A 20797-nucleotide genomic window follows, 5' to 3' on the forward strand; every position below is an offset into this window, starting at 1 on the left:
CGGTGCCGCGGGGGTCCCGGGAGGGGATTTTTGCCTCTTCCCGGGGTTTTGGGGCTGCTGCGTCATGAACATAATTTATGCGCAGGCCGCTGCCGCAGGGGCGCTCCCGGCCGCGGCCGCTGGGGGCGCTGCGAGCGCCGCCGCAGAGAGCCCGGGACCCCCGGGACCCCCGGGACAGAGAGCCCGGGACCCCCGGGACCCCCGGGACAGAGACCTCGGGACCCCCGGGACCCCCGGGACAGAGAGCCAGGGACCCCCGGGACCCCCGGGACCGAGAGCCCGGGACCCCCGGGACAGAGACCTCGGGACCCCCGGGACAGAGAGCCCGGGACCCCCGGGACCCCCGGGACAGAGAGCCCGGGACCCCCGGGACAGAGACATCGGGACCCCCGGGACCCCCGGGACACAGAGAGCCAGGGACCCCCGGGACCCCCGGGACAGAGAGCCCGGGACCCCCGGGACAGAGACCTCGGGACCCCCGGGACAGAGAGCCCGGGACCCCCGGGACCCCCGGGACAGAGACCTCGGGACCCCCGGGACAGAGACCTCGGGACCCCAGGGACCCCTGGGACAGAGAGCCCGGGACCCCCGGGACAGAGAGCCCGGGACAGAGACCTCGGGACCCCCGGGACAGAGAGCCCGGGACCCCCGGGACCCCCGGGACAGAGAGCCCGGGACCTCCGGGACCCCCGGGACAGAGACCTCGGGACCCCCGGGAACCCAGAGACCCCCCGGGACCCCAGAGACCCTCCAGAGACCCCACTGGGACAGAGACCCCCGAACACCCCGTGCGGCCAGTGAGACCCCAGAGCCCCTCCGGAAACCCCCCACGAGTCAGAGGCTCCCGAAATGCCCCAAGGCCAAAAGCCCCCCCTGAACCAGAGACCCCCCCCACCACAACAGATGGACACCCCAGAGCCCCCCAGAGCCTGAGACCAGGGACACCCCCAGAACCAGAAACCAGAGACCCCCGAGCTGCAGAAGCCTCTTCAGCCCCGGGACCCCCAAATCAGAGGTTCCCAGCCCAGCCCCCCCAGAACCCAAGACCGGGAAGTGCCAGGACCCCCCAAACCCTGGATCCCAAATCCTGGACCCCCAAAATCCCGGACCCCAAAGTGCCAGGACCCCCCCAAACCCCAGATCCCAAATCCAAGACCCTCCTAAAATCCCAGACCGCCAATTCCAGACCCCCCAAAACTGTGAACCCCCCATCCCAGAGCCCCCCAAGCCCCCAAAGTGTCCGGATCCCCCCAAACGAGACAGGACAAAGGGATGGGGGGAACAGGACCAAATATTAATGACCCCACAGCCAGACCGACCCCTCCTCATTAATAATCATTAATATTCATTAATATTCTAATTAGCCCAGGTGCACCTGTTATTGGCGGCCGCGGCCCAGTTCTGCCGGGTTCATTTGCATATGAGCTGCCGTGATTATGAATATTTAATACGAATCGTTAAATAACTACAGCTAGTTAAATCCCAGGCTCGTTTGCATACATTTGCATACATTTGCATAGAGCTAATAGATTGCATACGGGTTAAAAAACCAGCTCTGGTGGAGGGGCGGATTTTAATTAACAAAGACTCAGCTGAGGGGGGCCTTGGGGGCCGGGAGGGACGGGGGGGCACTAAGGGGGGCTGGACGGGAGGGGGGGTCCCTAAATGGGTCTGGGGAACTGGGGGGGAGGGGTCCCTAAATGGGTCTGGGGGTCTCTAAACACGTCTGGGGGTCTCTAAATGGGTCTGGGGAGTCCCTAAGTGGGGTCTGGGGGATCCCTAAGCGGGTCTGGGGAACTGGGGGTGGAGGGGTCCCTAAACGGGTCTGGGGGTCCCTAAATGGGTCTGGGGAGTCCCTAAGCGGGTCAGGGGGACTGGGATGGGAGAGGGCTCCCTAAACGGGTCTGGGGGGTCCCTAAGCGGGGTCTCGGGGTCCCTAAGCAGGGTCTGAGGGGTCCCTAAGTAGGGTCTGGGAACTGGGGGGGGAGGGGTCTCTAAACTGGGTCTGGGGGTCCCTAAGCAGGGTCTGGGGACTGAGGGGGAGAGAAATCTCTAAACGGGGTCTGGGGGTAGAGGGGATCCCTAAAGAGGGTCCCAAGGGGGGGGGTCTGGAGGGGATGGGGGGTCTCTAAGTGGTTCTGGGCTCCCGAAGAGGGGTCGGGGCCAGGCCTGGGGGCACGGGGGTCCCTAAGGGAAGGTCTGGGGGGTCCCTAAGGGAAGGTCTGGGGGTCCCTGAGCAGCATCTGGTCCCACTTTAAAGGTAAATATTATTTTTTTTTTTTTTTTTTCCATTTCTGTGCAATTTGAAGGGAAGGAAAATTTCCCACTCATGAATTATTCATTACCACATCCCCACCACCGGGAGGGTAATTTGCATATTCATGCCGCAGCTGCTACATTATTCATGAGCGGCTCCCTCGGGTTTGGGGCTGGAGCTGGATGAAAAGAAGGCGGAAAAGGAGAGATTTGAGTCCTTAAAGTGCGGCTGAAATGAAGAGAGAGGGAGCGGGAAAATCACCCCAAAAAATGGGAATTTTGGACTTTCAGGGGGCGTTTTACAACCTAAGGGGGCTCTTTAATGATATAGAGATATATGGATTATTTATATATAGCTTTATATATGTGATACACATTATATATATTTTATGTACTATATATTGTATATTTTATCAGTACTTACTGAATTTTCCAATATATTATACTATTATGCTATATATTGTGTATTACATAAATATTTGGTGACATATATTCATATTATACTATATATTATCTTATATATTAATGCACAATTATATTATTTTTACTTATACTGGTATATTAATTATTTTATTTATTAATCCTTATTAATATTTATTCCTATATTATACGTTACACTACTGTATTAATTTTTAAAATATTTATTATTTACTATTTTTATGTATTATTATAGTATATATGATATATCTCTAAAGGTTTTGTAGATATTTTATAAATACTTTATAAATATTTAACTGTATTTTATATTAAATTCTTATGTATTAATGCGCAAATATAGAATTAGCTATTATTTTATTACCAGTATTTTCTATTGTTCTCTATATTTGAGATTTCATTTTTAAACACCATTTTCCACCCCTGCCTCCCCTGCACCTGAACCAGGGGAGTCCCTCATGGTCCCACCTGGGCCAAAACCGGGGGGTTCAGGGGAACCCCCTCATCCAACCTCCCCTTAGCGACCCCTCTTCACCTCCAAAACCCCTTAGGGAGACCCCAGACCCCGCTTAGTGACCCCTCCCTCCCTCCCTCTGAGCCCCGCCAGCTTTCCCCGGGCACCCCGGGACCCCTCCCCCTCCAGCCCCTCTCTTGGGACCCCCAATTCCTGTTTAGGGACCCCTCCCCCTCCAGCCCCTCCCCTGCGACCCCCAATCCCTGTTTAGGGACCCCTCCCCCTCCAGCCCCTCCCTTGGGACCCCCAATCCCTGTTTAGGGACCCCTCCCTCTCCAGCCCCTCCCCTGGGAACCCCAATCTCTGTTTAGGGACCCCCAATCTCTGTTTAGGGACCCCTCCCTCTCCAGCCCCTCCCCTGGGAACCCCAATCCCTGTTTAGGGACCCCCAATCCCTGTTTAGGGACCCCTCCTCCTCCAGCCCCTCCCTCCCCCCTCCCGTTTCCCGCGGCCCCTTTAAGAGCGCGCGGCCCCACCCCGAGCGCGATGACGTCACGACGTTCGGTTCCTGCCCCGCTTCCTGCCCCGTCCCTCACCCTCCCCCACGGGCCGCCCCCGCCTCCTCCTCCTCCTCCCGCTCCTCCCGCCGTGACAGCGGGAGCCGCCGCCGCCATGAACGGCAAAGGCAAGGCCGGGGCGGAGCCCTCGGTCCCCTTTTACCGGGGCCCCCGCCCCCATCAGGGAGCGCCGCCCCGGCCGCGCGGCGCCTTTAAGGGCGCGTGGGGGCGCCGGATGGGCGGGGCCGCACGGACAGAGGGGGCGGGGCCAGGGTTGTCATGGAGACGCGTGCTCAGCCTCGCTTTGGCCCGGGGGCGGGGCTGAGACCGGGGTGGGGGAGATACCATGGGAGGGGGCGCCGGGGGGGGGGGGGTCTGAGGACTTGGGGGGAGATACCATGGGAGGGAGGGGGTGACACCGTTGTGGGGACGTTGAGGCCGGGCTGGTGCCATGGAGGGGGCACAGGAGGGGCAGTGATGATGGGGGGGGGAACGGGGCAGTGATGATGGGGATACAGGGGCTGTGGTGATGGGGGTACAGGGGCAGTGGTGATGGGGGTACAGGGGCAGTGATGATGGGGGAACGGGGCAGTGATGATGGGGGTACAGGGGCAGTGATGATGGGGGAACGGGGCAGTGGTGATGGGGGTATAGGGGCAGTGATGATGGGGGTACAGGGGCAGTGGTGATGGGGGTACAGGGGCAGTGGTGATGGGGGTACAGGGGCTGTGATGATGGGGGTACAGGGGCAGTGATGATGGGGGTACAGGGGCAGTGGTGATGGCGGTACAGGGCTGTGATGATGGGGGTACAGGGGCTGTGGTGATGGGGGTACAGGGGCAGTGATGATGGGGGTACAGGGGCTGTGGTGATGGGGGTACAGGGCAGTGGTGATGGGGGTACAGGGCAGTGGTGATGGGGGGAACGGGGCAGTGATGATGGGGGTACAGGGGCAGTGATGATGGGGGGAACGGGGCAGTGGTGATGGGGGGAACGGGGCAGTGGTGATGGGGGAATGGGGGGTTGATTCCCTGAGGGGGGCACGGGGGTTATGCCTTTTCCCGGCAGGGCAATTTTGGGCTCAATCCCAAAGCCCCGAACTCCTCCGTCCTGGCTCTCCTGACCCGTTTCTCTCTCCCAGGGCCGTTTCCAGGCCAGCCCTCATTCCCCGGCCCGGCCCCCCCCGGGTACCCCCAGACTCTTCCCCTGCTGCAGCCGCCCCCCTACCTTGACCCTGCAGCTGCGTACCCCGAGGTAGGTGGGACACCTGTCCAGAGGGGCATTTACCCCTGGGACCCCTCCTGTCCATAGCCCAGGGAGAACCCTGGAGCTCACCTGGTTCCCTTGGACAGGGACCCCTCCTTCTCATAGCCCAGGTGACCCAAAACCCCCCCAGTAAAGCCCAGGGATGAATTCCAGGTGATTCCCTGCTCCTGCAGGTGGCTGAGAGTCCCCCTGGGTGCTGGATGCACACCTGGATGTGGGATAACACCTGTCTAACTTTGCTGACTTGATGTTTTTCCAGCTCTACCGTCTCAGCTTCGTCCCCCTGGGTGCTGCCGGCGTCCCCCCCATGTCCCCAGTGTACCCAGGTGCGTCCCTGTACCTGCCCCTGGCCCCGCCGCTGCCCGTGGGGGCTCTGGGCACCCCCGTGGCCTATTTCCCACTGGGACAGGTGTATCCACCGGGATCCACGGTGCTGCTGGAAGGGGGGTTTGACACCGGAGCCAGGCTGGGGACAGGTGGCACCGGCAGCATCCCGGTGAGTGCAGGTGGAGCCACAGAACAGGGGGATTTGGGTGGGGAGGGACCGGAAGATCACCTGGCCCTGGCCCAGATGAGTCCCAGCCCGCCTGGCCTTGGGCACTTCCAGGTGGGATCGGGGGTTGCGGGTGGCTCTGGTTCACAGCCAGGCTGGGTGTGGCTGGTACTGCCCAAATCTGGGCTGGGGAGAGCAGGGCAAGGGAGGCCTCGGCCACTTGACCTCAACTGTCCCCACACCTGGGCCTGGCGTTTCCTGGGAGCTGGGGGAGGGTCCTGGTCCCTGCTTCCCCAGACTCTCTTGGCTCCCCTTCCCTGGAACCTGAGAGGTTCCTGCTTTCCTGGACCCCAGGTGGCAGCACAGGTGACAGGTGTCCCCTACCTGGCGCAGGTGCCGCAGGCCTCAGAGGTGGGTCAGGGCTGAGGACCCAACGTGTCCCCAGACATTGCTGTGTACCCAGAGCCCAGGGGGCTTCGTGCCCACCCCAGGTGTGACACCAAGCTTGGCTGTCCTGTCCTGTGGCAGTGACCTTGTCTCCCTCCTGTCACGACGCTGACGCTGGGTGGCCTGTCCTGTTGTGACGGTGACCTCGGCCGTCCCCATGTCGTGACAGTGACCTCAGCTGTCCCCATGTCGTGACAGTGACCTGTCCCCTCTGTTTGTGTCTTGCAGCCGCCGCCTGCCGGATGCCCCCCGGGTGCCCCCCCGGTGCCCGTCCCGCCCGGAGCCGCCGTCCTGCTGCCCCCGCGCAAGGGGGGCTTCCTGGGGGGGGCTGGGGGCGGCTTCAGCCTCTGGTGAGGGGGGGCCGGGTTTGGGGGGCCCCCCTGCCCATCAGCACCTTCCCCCAGGTACCTGCACCGGGCCTGGGGAGCCCCAAAGGCCGGGGAGGGTCCCCTCCCTGCAGGTGACACGAGTGGGTGACAGGGGAGGGGTTTGGTTAATTGGGGGATCCCAGGGGGTTCATTCACAAATAGGGGTGAGCTCAGCCCCGCCTCTTCCTCATTTACATGCAGATCTAATTAATTAATGGCCTAATTACACCCTGGGGAGCAGTTCCCCTTCCGCCACCCTCATCCCTCTGCTGGACCCATCTGGGTCTCCCTTCTTTTTTGGAAAGGTGGATTTTGGGTAGAAAACAGACAAAATCTCTCCAGAGACAAAATAAATTCCCTTCTCAGAGGCAAAAATCTCCTTCCCCACTAATGGGAAGGACCTGAGCCCTTCCCTGCCTCACTCCAGAGGTGCCCCCTCACCCTCTCCCACCTTTCTCTTCCAGAAACATCTCTCCTGTCCTGGGAATTTTTTAACCCACTCTTGAGTAATCTTGGATTGTTTGCACTTCAGCTCTAATTAAAGCCATGACCGGTGCCAGGGCCCTGCTGCAGCTCCCGTGGGATTCTCCCGTTCCAGCTAGAACCAGGTTTAACCGATGCTTAATTAGCAAATGCTTGATTTTAACTCAAACCTGGTGTTTTTGCACCCAAATTCCTTAAATCCGAGAGGCTGGTTGCCATCTGTCCTGGGTGTGTGGGAACTGTCAGTGAGCACACAAATCCCTCGGATCATGGGCTCGCTTTGGGGGGTTATCAATGGCTTTATCAATGAGGTGTTTATTGGTGGCTTTATGAATGAGTTTTATGAATGGGATGTTTGTAGGTGGATTTTTATGAATGGGGTGTTCGGAAATGAGTTGTGAATGGGTTTATCGATGTGTTTATCAGTGACTCATGCCTGCATTGATAACCAAACTCCACAAGCTTTCGAGGAACATTTCAGGGATCCTCAATCGGGTGTTTTTCTTCTTTTTGGTTGTTATTTGATGAAGAAAGAGCTCAGATTCAACTCTATTTTATTGTAATATTTCATTTTAATCTGAATCCATGTCCTGTGTGTGTGACCATCCCTGACTGTTCCCCAGCTCGGCTCTCGGACTCTCTGTGCTGCACTGAACTTGTGGAGTTTTTATACTAAAAACCAAAAATAAAATAAAGATTATTTTGAAAATTTAAATGAAGTAACAAATTTCTGTTTGGCCTCTGAGAACCTCTTTGGCTGCTGCTAGCTGGGGGTTTCCTCACTTCTTTCCTTTTTCCTGCTGGGTTGGGAACTTCCTCTTTCGGGGTTATTATTTTTGGGGGGTATTTGGGGTTTTTCCTGCCCTCAGGCACCCACATATTCCTTCCATGGTTGGCTTCATAAATTAAGGAAAAAAAAAAAACAACAAACCAAGCAAAATCAGCCAGTAGATCCTCAACTTTAGGCAGAACCCCAGGTCCAGAGAATTTAGGTAGATCACAAACTCCAGGAGACTCAGGCAGATCCCAGCTCCAGGATCTTTAGGCAGAACCTCAATGTCGGGGAATTTAGGCAGGTTTCAAATTCAGGTGGATCCTCAAATCCAGGGAATTTAGGCAGAACCCCAGTGCCAGGAAATTCGGGTAGAGCCCCAACTCCAGGGAATTCAGGCAGATTCCCAACTTAAGAAGATCTCCCACCTCCAAGAAATTCCTCAACTCCGGGATATTTAGGTGGATCCCCAACTCCCGAAAATTTGGGCAGATCCCCGATGCCAGGGAATTCCGGCAGCATCCTAACTCCTGAAAAAATTTATGTAGACCCCCAGCTCCAGGGAATTTCGGGACCTATGCGGATCCCGGGTGCGTCCTTAGATAAAATATTCCTCCTTCTCCTTGGCCGGAGCCTCCTCCCTCGGGGCCGCGTCCGGCTCCGGCTGCTCGTAGGTGCGGTAGGAGCCCTGGTTCCGGTACAGGTAAATCCCGATCACCACCAGCACCGTCAGCAAGGTGAGGAACACCAGGGTGATCACCACTGCGGGACAAGCACAGGGCACCAGGGCTCAGCCCGGAGCGACCGCAGCGGCCCCGGGCCGGAGCAGCGGCCGCGGCCTCACCTGCGATGACGGCGGTGTCGGCGTCCTCATGGCCACGGGGGGTGGGAGCCTTCCTCAGGTACGGGGTGGTCATGTCTTCCTCGGGACAGGGGAGAGATGGAGGTCAGGGAGGGGCTGAGCCAGGTGGAAAACGTGGGAAGAGCTCGGAAAAGCGGCTCCAGGTGCTCACCTGAGCTCAGGTGGGGCTGATCCCCCTCCATCGCATCGGCTCCTTCCAGGTGAATGTTTGGGGTCCTTCAGAGCTGCCAAAAATAGCGGTAAAAGCGGTGAGTTCCCACTCAAAGCCCCATCACCTGTGCTCAGGTGGGGCTGAGATCCCTCCTTCCAGTGGCTCCTTCCAGGTGAGGCTCCGGATTCCTTCGGAACTGCCAAAAACAGGGATAAAAGTAGTGATTTCCCACAAATCTCCCCGAAAAGCTCCGCTCTGAGGGGGGCGGGGCGGTATTGCCGCACCAGTAACGCACTGGTACCACTGGGGCTGGGGTCGGAGCCGGGGCAGAGAAGAACCAGCCCCCGACTGGATTCGCTCCCAAATTTTGAGAGCTTCAAAGTGCCTGAAAGTCCTTGAAAATGCCCTAAATCCTGAGCCGGAGGTCGATGCCGCAGCCGGGACGTGGAACTGCCGGACCCACCCTGGCTGTGCCCGGTGGGGACCCCCGGGACCCTCCAGAGTGTCCCGGCCGTGGCTCCGGCGCTCGGGGCCGGTGGCTCCGGGGCTCGGGGATTCCGTGACTCAGCGCGGCCGGGAGCGAATCAAATCTCATTTGTTTGGGGACTTTAAAAATAGAGGAAATCGAGCGGCGGGAGCGCGGCCGCGGGGCAGGAGCGGGGCGGGGCCGGGAATCGGGAATTGGGGCCGGGAATCGGGAATTGGGGCCGGGAATTGGGAATTGGAACCAGGGGGGAAATCCCGGGAACTGGGGCCGGGAATCGGGGCCGGGAATTGGGACCGAGGGGGAAATCCCGAGAATTGGGGCTGGGAATTGGGAATTTAACCGGGAATTGGGGCCGGGGGAGAGCCCGGGCATCGGGGCCGGGGGGGAAATCCCGGGAATTGGGGCCGGGAATCGGGGTCGGGAATTGGGACCGAGGGGGGAATCCCGGGAATTGGGGCCGGGAATCGAGAACTGGGGCCGGGAATTGGAACTGGGGGGGAAATCCCGGGAATTTGGGCTGGGAATTGGAACTGGGGGAGAAATCCCGGGAATTGGGGCCGGGGGAGAGCCGGGAATTGGGAAGTGAACGTTCCCCTCCCCGCAGCGGGACAGGGAGGAGCGGGGACCCCGAGCAGGCAATGCCCGGCTCGCACTGGCAGCAGCCACTCACTCATTAAATTCAGTTTTACTTAAAATCTGCTCTGCTTTAATCCAGTTTTAATTTAAACCCAGCTTTGCTTTAAACCTGGTTTTGCTGTAAGACCAGTTCTGCTTTAAAACTAGTCCTATATTAAACCTTGCTTTAATAGTTTCATTTAAAGCTTTGTTTTGCTTGAAACCAAACTCTGCATTAATCCCAACTTTGTTTTAAACCCGTTTTTGCCTTAAACCCAGCTTTGCTTTAAACCCAGCTTTGCATTAAACCCGATTTTATTTCCAGCACAATTTTGCTTTAAGCCTAGTTTTAATTTAGTCCAGCTTTATGTTAAACCCAGCTTTTGTTTAAACTTGGTTTTGCTTTAAACCCAACTTCACTTTAAGTCCAGCTTTTCATTAAACACAGATTTGAATTAAACCTGATTTTGCCTTAAAAACAGCTTTCCTTCAAACACAGCTTGCTTTAAACAGAGTTTTGCATTAAATCCAGAGTTGCTTTAATCCCAGCTTTGTTTGAAACATGGTTTTGCTTTAAACCCAACTTTGAATTAAACAAAGTTTTTCTTTAAACAGTTTTGCTTTAAATCTAGTTTTGTTTTAACCCAGCCCTTTGTTAAACTCAGCGTTGCTGTGAAGCTCTCCTAGCTCTGGGCCTTTCCCAAAGGCAGCCACGACCTTCCCATGGAGCAGCTGCTGCTCCTGGGCGGCTTCAGAGCGAAAACTGTGTCTGATTTCCCCAAAAGAGACTGGGATTTAATAGAAAAATAGGAAAAGGTGCTGCAGGGTGGAACGGGAGCTGCTCCGAGCCTTAGGGAGGGTTTCTTGGCAAGAGTCTGGCATTAGCAGTGGGAAACATGAACCAGTTCTGTGCCCCAGCACCCAAAAAATGGAATCCTGCGACCCACAGTAGCTGAGAAATGGAATCCTGGGACTCACCAAAGGTTTAAAGCGAGTTTGATCTGAGGGAAAGGTTTGATTTCCATCAAACCATGTGTGGTCATGGAAGTGGAGCTCCTTGTGCTCTCTCCTGGGGCAGGGATGCTCCGTGTGGATGCCCCTCAGTGCTCCCTCCTCGGGATCGTGGGAAGGAACTGGCGCTTGCCAACACAGAAACCCGCGGGGTTTTTGGCAGTGCCAGGCTGGGATCCAGCCCGGAAGAGGGGGGCTGGCAGCAGGAGTGAATCATTCCCAGCAAACTGCATCCCAATGGATTTCCATGTGTTTTTAAAGCAGGGTTGTGAAAAACCCTCATCTTCCTCATTCCTGTGCTCCGGCCCAGTGGCTCCAGAGCTGTTCCCAAGGGAAACTCTGCCCTGCACCGCTGCTCCCATCCTGAAAACTCCTCCAAGGAGCACTGGGGATGCAGCCCCTCCATCCTGATCCCCATCCTCATTCCCGGTGCCTGGAGGACTGGAGGAGAATCCCCACAGGGATTTTTTAGGGGTGCTTAGCGGTGCCTTCACAGCCCCCCCGTTCCCATCCCACTTCCATTCCCATTCCCAGCGGATGGAGGATGGGATCATCCCCACAGGCTTCTTTTGGGGGTGCTCAGCAGCCCCTTCCCAGCCCCCCCTCCCCTCCCCAGCGGGTGGAGGGCAGGATTTGCTGCTCACCCTCGTTTCTTCTCAGTCACCTTGGGATGATCCCCTGGGATCAGCACTTTGCTCCCCCTGTTTCCCCCTCAGCTTTCCTGCCGGATTTCCTGGTTTCAGCCTCTCCCTGAGGCAGGATCCGGCCTTTTCCCTCCCCTTCCACCCCAAATCCAGCTGGAAAATGCCCGGCCGAGCCCCGACATTCCGGCTTCACCCCAGACCAGTCGCGCACCCCGTCCCTCATTGCAGGGCTCTGGTGCCTCCGTATCCAAATCCCTGTGTCTGGTGTAGGAATTCCCTGAAACCCCCCAGGGAATGGGAATTTCGGGGGGCATCGCGGGATCCAGGTCACACTCCTGCAGCTCTTACCTGCCGGCACCATGTGCGGCTCCAGGTGAAGGCGCTGCCCAGGTGAAGGCGTTGCCCTTTTCATTCCTCACTTTTCCAGTTCGGCCGGAATGAGGATCAACCCCCAGGATTCCTCCCCCGTTAACCCCTCGCTGGCTACGGGGCCAATCCATCACCCCGGAGATTGGGAATCGGGCTTTGTGTGGGAATGGGGGAATTCTGGGTCACGGGAGGGGGAAATTGGGGTAGCTTGTTTTATTTTTGGCATGACAGTGCATTTTCCGGGAGCTGGTGGAACAGGCTCGATGCCTTTTCCCTGAGTCACGGATGTTGGAGCGGGGGGGGGCGGAGAGTGACAATCCCTAACTCCCCCCACCCCCCAACTCCTCAGCCACCCCAAATCCGCCGGTGGGCTTCCCCCCGGACCCCATCCGCAATCCCAGATGGAAACTTGGGGTTTTGCCACCTTTTCCATCTTTATTTCGTACGGGATGGGGGCTGGGAAATGCATTCTGGGGAATGAATTTGGGAAAGACGCCGTATTTCCTGTGGGATCACAGGGCGCTGAGGGACTCGGGGGGATCCTGGGGCGACTCTGCAGCATCTGAGGGGTCCTGGCTCGTGTCCTGCTCCGGTGTCCCGGAACAGCCCTGGGAGAGGCGTGGGGGTGACACCGGCACCTCGTGATCCCGTTCAATCCCATCCAAAAGGGACCGAGCCCCGCCCTTTGCACCCGCCTGGGTTGGGGATCCAGAGGGGTCCGGCGTTCCCGGGCCCGACACCGCGGGGAGGGGCAGGTCCAGCGCCACCTGCAGCAGGGGGTGTCCCACGGGCTGGGTTTGTCCCCCGCCTCGGTCTCGTGTCCCCACATCCCGCCCGGGTGCCCCCCCCCATTCAGGGATCCCCCTGTGCGTGTTCCCCTCTCCCACCCCTGGCGTCTCCCAGAACTTTCCCAGCCGAGTTTTGCGCACCTCTGCCTCGACATCCGTCACCTCCGCGCTGTCCTCGGTGTCACCGCGCTGTCCCCGGTCCCCGCCGAGCTGACACGGCTCCGCGGGTCCGAGCACACGGCAGGGCAGAGCTGCGCTGGGGGCCCGCGGCTCCTCGGGACCTGCCCGACCCTCAGCGCCGGTGGCCGCGCCGTCCCCGGCCGTGTCCGTGGCTTTTCCCGGCTCTGGCGACGAGGTGCCGGTGGCCTGGGCAATGGCCTCGGATAAAATCAGTGACGCCAGGGAGGTGGCGATGCCCTCGGGCCCCCCCCGCCCCCCGCTGTCACCCCCCGGCTGCGATGTCTCCTGAGCAGGGGACACAGAATCGGGCTCGGAGATGGGCTCCGGGCTCTCCTCGCTGGACACCGAGGCCGTGTCCAGGGAGCCCCCGCTGGCTGGCGAGGCCGGGGGGGGCCCGGGGGAAACAGCCCCCGGGTCTCCGTTGGTCTCGGTGGCAGCGCTGCCCCCGCCGGGGGACGCCGGTGTCACCTCCGCGTCCAGCACGGGCGCCTTGTCCGGGCAGGGGAACGCGGCCGGGGGGCTCACGGGCGCGGAGATGACCAGAGAGCGGCGGTTGCTGGGGGAGGACAGAGGGGTTCAGCTTGGGGTGTCCCCAGGCATCCTTGGGGTGTCACTGTCCCAGCTCGCAGGTGATGCTTCCCCATCCAGCAGGACCCTGATTAATTCCCCAGGCCCACCAAAAAGCACCTTCAGCCCTTCTTTTGCAGATGTCCACCCACCCCAGGACTCTGGGACTGGAGCCTCCATCACATTTGTGGGGGGCTGGGGGGCGAATTGTCCCCTTAACCTCGGCTGTCCCCTCATCTCCCCGAGGTGTTACCTGGGAACACCTTTGATGATGAACACCTTGCTCGAGTGCTGCTTCTCCAGTTTGCTCATCACCTCATACAGGTCCCGGTTGAGCTGGGCAGGGGGGACACAGAAACAAATCAGGGGGTCCCCAGGTGCTCCCCATCACCCGGGGGCTCAGCAGGGCCCCCAACACCTCGGGACACCCCAAACACCCTCGGGCTGCTCTGAATGAAATAAATGAAGAGCAGGGACTCTGCAGGGGAACAGCAGCGGCATCACCACCTGGGGACACCTGGGGACATCTGGGGACACCTGAGGGCACCTCCTGCTGCCGGGGGGAGGGGGAAGTGTTTTGGGGTGCCCTCCCCACCTTGCTCATCTCCTTGTAGAAGACGTCACGGAGGTTGGAGATGTTCTGGAAAACGGTGACGTAACAGGCGATGCGGCTGCGGGGGACATGGGAGGGATCTGGGGCTACACGCGATGTCCCACGGAGGGGACACCGGAGGGGTCTGGGGGTGCTCAGCCACGTCCCACCCACCCCACCTGCTGAGTCCCCAACTCCGTGGACCCCGCTGGAAGGGGAATGGCCCCCTCAGGGCCACCCCATGGGTGCTGTTGAGTTGCCACCTCCCACTGCCACAGGGCCCCGTGGCCGATGTCCCCCCAAACCCCCGATGTGTCCCCAGGGCGGGCTTTGAGGAGAGACCCACACAAGTTCTTCCCTGCCATGGGGGGACCTGGTGAGGTCTCCCGATGGCACTCATGCCCAGCCCGTGTCCCCCAGCCCCACAATGTCCCTCAAACCCCTGGTCCGTGATGTCCCCAAGCCCTCACAATGTCCCCCAGCCCCAGGACATCCCCAGCCTGGCAACCCCCAGAGTGATCTCCAGTCCCATGATATCCCCAAATCCCTGCAGTGTCCCCCCAGCCCCTGAATGTCCCCGAGGCCCTGCGGTGTCCCCAGCCCGTGACATGCTGTACCTGCCGTACAGGACTGGCAGCTCCTCCCGCAGGTCCCTGTTCAGGTCCTCAAACACTGCCTGGGCTTTATTGAACTCGTCCTCAGCCTGTCAGGAGGGACACGGGGGGGCGGTGGCTTTGTTCCCATGGCCGGGGGACTGTCCCCACGTGGCCGCTGTGCCGGGGCCTCCCGGGGAGTCCCAACCTTGGCAATTTTGGCCTCGTCCTTTTTCTTGGCGCTTTGCAGAGCCTCCAGGTGATGCCGGGCACTGTCGTAGTCCACGAGCTTTCGGCCCCTCTTGGCGATGCGCTCCTGGGGGGGACAGGTGAGCCAGGACCCCCCCGTGTTCCCCCGGTCCCCAGCCCCACCCGACCGCACAGTTAAACACCTTAAAGTCCCCGAACTGAGCCAGGTAATTCTCCATGAGCCGCAGGGCTTGGTCGGCCAACTTCGCCTCGTAGTCATCCCACAGGAGGTCATTGCTCTGGGGGGCACAAGGACAGGGGTGACACCCGGGACCCTCCAACCCCCCCAGGCTTCAAGGGGACCCTTGGGGACACCCAGGGCTCACATCAGCGATAGCTCGGAGCTCCTCGTGTCCATCCCACTCATGGCTGTAAATCTCCTGCAGCGTCTCGGCCACTTTGCGGGAGCTCTCGTGCATCACTGTGGGGCACAGGTACCCGTCATTATCCCCTCCCATTTATCATGATTCATTTATTCACTCTTGTCTGTTGTTGTTTATTAGCCCAGGTGTGTTATTTTAAATTATTTATTGTCTCTATTATCCTGTATATAGCCTATATATCAAATAGATACCATATGTATTATCTGTTTATCTATTTAATATCCCATATAGAATATATATCCCATATATATTTATTATCTATTATCCCACATACGGTATTTTTATTATTTTATCTTTAATATATTTTAATATCTATTATTTTTATCTCTTCATTATCTCTCTATTATTTTTATCCCCTTATTATCCCATATTTATTTAATACATAATGAGATATTATACATTATATATATGAGATAATATACATTACATGTCATATATGTAATATATATAATATATAATATATTATAATATATATTATATAGATATATAATATAATACATTAATGTATTAATGGTATTAATGTATAATAATATAATATCTATTATTCCACAAAGAGTATTTTTATTATCTACTTTGTCTTTATTATCCATTTGTAGGTTACAATCTATTTATTCTCAATATTGATTTTCATTTATTCTTTCTTTTGATTTAATACTGATTTTTTTATTACTAGTCTATTTATTATAAGCACGATTTATTTCCTCTGCTCTTTCTCATTTACTATCCCGGCTCCGCCCCGAGTCCCTCCCTGTTCCCGAGTTTTCCTGGGATGTTCCGTGTCGGTTCCGCACCTTTCACGGCTCCCACGAACCCCTTGAGGTCCTTGTAGAGTTTGTGACCTTCGTTCTGCAAAGCACAGCGGTGAGGGGGGGGTCAGGGCTGTCCCCGGGACCCCCAGGACTGGCTCGGGGTGTCCCCAATGTCCCCGCTGCCCCCCGTCACCTGCTGCAGCTGGAAGTTGTAGGCGCTCTGCTCGAACTGCTCGTCTTTGGTTTCCACCGTTTTGCCCAATTTTTGCAGAACCTGTGATGGAGAAAGAGAGGGGAAGAGCCCCTCCCAGACCCCGAGGTCATCCCGAGGTCACCCCGAGGTCACCAGGGCCCCCCAAACCCCCCTGAGGGGCTGCTGAGGATCTGGCAGGCCAGGATTTATGCGGAAACACAAAATTTCACTGCATCCCCCAGTGCTTTTATTATTTTCAGGAAAACTGTGAATTTTTGGGTGCTAGCCCACCTCCCACCCTAAACCCTGTGGGTGCAGTTCTGTGCACCCCAAAACACCCCGAGCCCTGACTGTGGGGTACAGGGAACACCAGGAAGAGGATGAGGAAGGTCTGAGGCTGAAGGAGAGCAGAGAGGCTGGGCCAGATGGGGGAGATTTGGGGTGTCCAGGCTGAGCCTCCTGGGCTGGGTCTGGACTGAGGCAGTCCAGGAAGAGATTGAGCTCCCCTGGGAAGAGGCTGGGGCCAGGCAAGAAGGAGTTTTGGGGTGCCCAGAAAGAGGGTGACCCTCTGGAAAATGACTGAAGCCAAATGGGGAGAAATTCAAGGTGTCCAGGGAGAGGCTGGGGCCAGGCAGGAGGGACTTTTGGGTCTCCACAAAGAGCTTGGCCCCCCACAGGAAGAGGCCAGGGCTGGGAACAGGGAGCTTCGGAGTGTCCAGGAAGAGGCTGGGGCTGGGTCAGAGGGAGATTTGGGATATCCAGGAAGAGGCTGGGCCTGGCTGGGAGGGAGATTTGCTGTGTGCAGGAAGCAGCTGGAGCCTGGCCTGGATGATTGAGTCGTGGGAAGACCAAAATTAGCACCAAGCACTGGCCAGGAAACCCTGGAGTGTGAGGGTTTGAAGGGGGTCTTTGTGTCACCCCCCAAAAGAGGAGTCACAGCTGCTTTTTTGGGGAGAGGAAAGAGCCCCCCCAAAATGCCCCAAAGCGGCTGCGAATTGCCCTGCTCGTGCCGCTTCCGCAGCCCTTCCCCCTCGCTTCCTGTGGGACCGGTGCCGACCTCACCAACATTGCTGGGACCACTGGCCACACTGGGTCCTGCTGGGGACCCTCAGTGCCAGCCAGCCCAGGCACTCTGTGCCACCACCCTACAGCCCCCCCATAACCTGTGCGAGGTGTTTTGGGAGGAAAAACCCCCACCATCGGAGAAGCCAAAGTATCTTGGGGAGTTTTGGGAGATGCCTCAAAAGCCTTGGAGCAACGATGACACCAACACAGAAACCCCAAATTCCCACCCCATGAGCACCCAAAAGTGCTGAGCTGTGCCGTTTGGGCCACCCCGGGAGCACTGTGGTGGGAAAGAAGGACAAATCCAATCAAAGCTGGGATTTGGGAGTGGGTGGCATCTCCCTACCTTCTCCTGGGCGCGGCTGAAGCGTTTCTGGACCTGCCTGGCGAAGAGCCCGGCGCTGCCGCTCCTGCCCTCGGCCATGGCCCCGGCCCAGCCCCGCCCGCGGCCGCGGAGCTGCCGTTGGAGGGTTTTGATGGAGGAAGTTGGAGGCGAGGCCAGGCAGCATCCGCTGCGCACCCCGGATCCCCCAGAACCCCCAGAACCTCCCTGGCACCCAGAACAGGGCTGGGCCACAGGGCTGGGGGGCCATGGGGGATCCAGCGCTGGGAGGGACCCACAAGGATCATCAAGGCAGCTCCTGGACCTGCACAGGACAATCCCAAATGTCCACTGATGACAATATCCCAATGTTCAAGACTTGTCAAAAAGGCCCCTGACCTCTGGGATCACAGAATAACTGGAGGTGGAAGGGACTTGCAAGGATGATAAAAATCACCAGTTCTGAAAAAGACAACTGCAAAGACCCCCAAAATCCAGGAGTGTTGTCCAAGTGCTCTCTGATGTCCAGACTCATGGAATATCATGGATATCCTGAGTTGGAAGGGACCCACTGGGAAAAGAGAATTCTGGAACATCTGAAGATTGATAGGACACAAGAGTGTGTCCAGCTCTTGGCACTGCACAGGACAATCCCAAAAATCTCAATAATCTACAGATCCCACTGTTGTAGCCCCCAAATGAGTTGGCAGCTCTTAGTGCCACAACTGGGGGATCAGTTTTGGATTGAGGTGTCCCTGTGTAGGGCGCAGCCGTTGCTGCTGTCCCTCACCCCGTGCCCTTGGTGCTGACAGAACAAGCATGGCACTGTTTGGACATTGTGTTCCTGTCGAGTCTCATGTTTTCCTTGGAGATAAGGGCAGAACTGCAGCAGGTGCTTTTCATTGCCTTCAATTTTGTTGCCCTGGGTGACCCCATGACCCCCGTGAGCCCAAATGCTGTTTGCCAGTGCCTGTGCCTCGAGAGCCGCGGTTCCCCCCGAAAACGGCCTCAGGGTGGAGTTCAGGGGGTAAAAAGGGACACAGCTTTGGCCCGAACTCCAGGCTTTGTTTCAAACCATGCTGCTGCTGCTTCATTTTGCCCCAAGCTCAGGTCCCAGGGAGGCCGAGCCCCGGCCCTGCTCCAGCGCTGCCTGTGCTGGGGGCTTGGGGAGGGGGTGAAGGTCGTGCCCTGTTTGTGCCTCGATTTCCCCATCCCAGCGCCCACGCGGCTCCGTTCAGGTGTTGGATGGAGCTCTTGGAGCCACCCCCCAAATCAAGGCCACGGAGAGCTGCAGCCCAGGCCTTCTCGGGCCGGGAGCGGGCCAGACTCGTGCCACCGCTCTGGAACTCGGGAACAGGAGGTGCCAGCGCAGCGGGGCAGCGTCTCCCTGGGATCCAGAGCCGAGGGACGCTCGGGGTGTCCCTGGGCCGCCCCGGCCTCGGCGCTGTGTGTGCTCGGGCAGAGGGGCCAAGGCCGCTGGCCGGGGCTGCAGCACCTGCTTCCCTTCCCGCGCCTCCTCCCGCGGCCCCGTTAAAGCTCCCGCGGGGCAGCGCCTCGGTCCCACCGCGGACACCGCGCTCCAGGATGATGCTGCAGCTCGTGCTCCTCGCCGCGCTCGCCCTGTGCGGTGAGTCCCGCCCGGAGCCTTCGGCCTCGGCGCCTCCTCAAACCGCCCCCGAGCCCCCCCGCGGTGGGGACTCACGCCGTCCCTCTGTCCCCAGGGCGCTGCTCCGAGCTGGACGTCGAGAACATGCAGCGGGTGGTCGGAGGGACCGAGGCGCGCTCGCACGCCTGGCCCTACCAGGTGGGTCCTGCCGCCGTCCCACGGCCGCTGCCGGGGCTCTCCTGGCTCCGGGAGCCTGCGCTGAGCCCCGCGCCGTGTCTCGCCCCCCTCCCCAGATCTCCCTCCAGTATTACTCCGGGGGCGGCTGGTACCACACCTGCGGAGGCTCCCTCATCCAGAGGAACTGGGTGATGACCGCCGCCCACTGCGTGAACAAGTGAGCAGGGCGGGGACCCCTCCTTCCTCTCGCCGAAGCTCCTTTCCCCCAAAACCCTTCCCAAGGAGAAATTCTGCCTGCCCCAACCCCGCAGAGCAGCCGTCCTTGGGGGGCTTTTGGGGCTCCTCTGGCAGGGGCTCCATGGGGCTTCTGTGGGAGCATCCTCTCCCTGCTCTGACCCTCCCGGCTCCACGCTCCGAGTGACCGGGATTCGGGGCTGATGGAGGGTTCTCGCACCTTGCCGGCAGTAACATGAACTACCGTGTTGTGGCCGGCGAGCACAACCTCAACAGCAACGAGGGCAGCGAGCAGATCTTCAGCGTCAGCAAGATCATCGTGCACCCCTACTGGAACCCCAGCAACGTGGCCGGAGGGTAACGGCGGCGGGAGGGAGAGCTGGGGGGAGCCCGGCCGGGATTTGGGGGAGGGCTCCTTGTAACATCCTCCCCCTCCCCCCGGCAGCTACGACATCGCCCTGTTCCGCCTGAGCGGCTACGCCACCCTGAACAACGCCGTGCAGCTGGCGGTGCTGCCCCAGGAGGGCACCATCCTGCCCGACGGCTACCCCTGCTACATCACGGGCTGGGGCCTGACCCGCAGTGAGTGACGGGCTCCCCCCGCCCCAAAGTGCCCCGAGGCCGGGCTACGCCGGCAGCCGCGGGAGGAGCTCTCGGAGCCCTTGGAGGCTTCGCTCGGGGCTCTCCGCGGGTGCCCAGCGCCGGGCCGGGGCCGTGCCGAGCTCGGGGGGGACGGGCGGACGGGGCCAGAGGGGCTCGGCGCGGGGCCGGGCTCTGCTTTGACCGGCGCCGGGTCCGTGCAGGCAACGGGCAGCTGTCCAGCGTCCTGCTCCAGGCCTACCTGCCCGTCGTGGACTACCAGACCTGCTCCAGCCCGTCCTACTGGGGCTCCACCGTCAAGAACACCATGGTGTGCGCCGGCGGGGACGGCGTGCGCTCCGGCTGCCAGGTCCGGCCGCGGCCCCCGCGCTGCCCCCGCCACCCCCGGCGCCCCCCGCAGCCCCGGCTCACGCCGCTCCTCGCTCCGCAGGGCGATTCCGGCGGTCCCCTGCACTGCGCCGTCAACGGGCAGTACCAGGTGCACGGCGTCACCAGCTTCGTGTCCAGCCAGGGCTGCAACGTCCTCCGCAAACCCACCGTGTTCACCCGCGTCTCCGCCTACATCTCCTGGATCAACAGCGTAAGGCGGCCGGGCCGGGCCGGGCCGGGCCGGGCCGGGCCGGGGCTCGGCCCCAGCGCTCTCGGGGCACCGCGCACCGGCCCCGGCCCTTCAGCCCGGCCCTTTCTCCCTTCCAGGTGATCGCGCAGAACTGAGCGGAGCGGGACAAGCTCTCGCTGCCCCTCGCCCATGGACATCCCCTGACTCCCCCCGGCCGCGCTCCGGCCTTCTCGCACCCGGGCCGGCCCCAATAAAATCTCTCCTCCCGTC

The 20797-nt window shown here is 59.3% G+C and overlaps 4 protein-coding genes across 11 annotated transcripts; 2 read left to right on the forward strand and 2 right to left on the reverse strand.

Annotated features, from left to right (window-relative positions):
• The first annotated feature begins 3702 nt into the window (after positions 1–3702).
• DAZAP2 (DAZ associated protein 2) lies at positions 3703–7474 on the forward strand. The gene is made up of 5 exons (XM_086870555.1): positions 3703–3830; positions 4844–4956; positions 5228–5464; positions 6137–6312; positions 6741–7474. Exons 1-4 carry the CDS (start codon positions 3818–3820, stop codon positions 6260–6262), a joined length of 489 nt encoding a protein of 162 aa, XP_086726681.1. The 5' UTR covers positions 3703–3817; the 3' UTR covers positions 6263–6312; positions 6741–7474.
• Positions 7312–12689, reverse strand: SMAGP (small cell adhesion glycoprotein). 7 transcript variants are annotated; one of them, XM_086870559.1, is made up of 4 exons: positions 12600–12689; positions 8545–8617; positions 8376–8450; positions 7312–8293 (listed from the first exon to the last, which is right to left on the reverse strand). In XM_086870559.1, the coding sequence occupies exons 2-4, from the start codon at positions 8573–8575 to the stop codon at positions 8130–8132; spliced, it is 270 nt and encodes an 89-aa protein (XP_086726685.1). In that variant the 5' UTR covers positions 8576–8617; positions 12600–12689; the 3' UTR covers positions 7312–8129. The 7 variants fall into 7 exon arrangements, with proteins under 7 accessions (XP_086726685.1, XP_086726684.1, XP_023803171.1 ...); XM_086870558.1 differs by lacking the exon at positions 12600–12689 and adding an exon at positions 11650–11810 and having other exon boundaries at positions 8545–8740; XM_023947403.2 differs by lacking the exon at positions 12600–12689 and adding an exon at positions 11650–11809.
• Positions 12086–18295, reverse strand: BIN2 (bridging integrator 2). Of its 2 annotated transcripts, none has more exons than XM_086870525.1 (11): positions 17376–18295; positions 15965–16045; positions 15814–15868; positions 14966–15060; positions 14783–14878; positions 14599–14706; positions 14415–14500; positions 13801–13876; positions 13459–13541; positions 12600–13194; positions 12086–12278 (listed from the first exon to the last, which is right to left on the reverse strand). In XM_086870525.1, exons 1-11 carry the CDS (start codon positions 17451–17453, stop codon positions 12183–12185), a joined length of 1449 nt encoding a protein of 482 aa, XP_086726651.1. In that variant the 5' UTR covers positions 17454–18295; the 3' UTR covers positions 12086–12182. The 2 variants fall into 2 exon arrangements, with proteins under 2 accessions (XP_086726651.1, XP_086726650.1); XM_086870524.1 differs by having other exon boundaries at positions 12086–12437.
• Positions 18296–18335: 40 nt separating this feature from the next.
• LOC147647939 (chymotrypsin-like elastase family member 1) lies at positions 18336–20797 on the forward strand. Its single transcript, XM_086870535.1, has 8 exons — positions 18336–18978; positions 19073–19155; positions 19251–19351; positions 19600–19725; positions 19814–19950; positions 20172–20317; positions 20399–20548; positions 20665–20797. Exons 1-8 carry the CDS (start codon positions 18597–18599, stop codon positions 20680–20682), a joined length of 1143 nt encoding a protein of 380 aa, XP_086726661.1. The 5' UTR covers positions 18336–18596; the 3' UTR covers positions 20683–20797.

The sequence above is a fragment of the Cyanistes caeruleus genome, chromosome 32, assembly GCF_971803275.1.
Source record: "Cyanistes caeruleus chromosome 32, bCyaCae1.hap1.1, whole genome shotgun sequence".
Taxonomy (NCBI): domain Eukaryota; kingdom Metazoa; phylum Chordata; class Aves; order Passeriformes; family Paridae; genus Cyanistes; species Cyanistes caeruleus.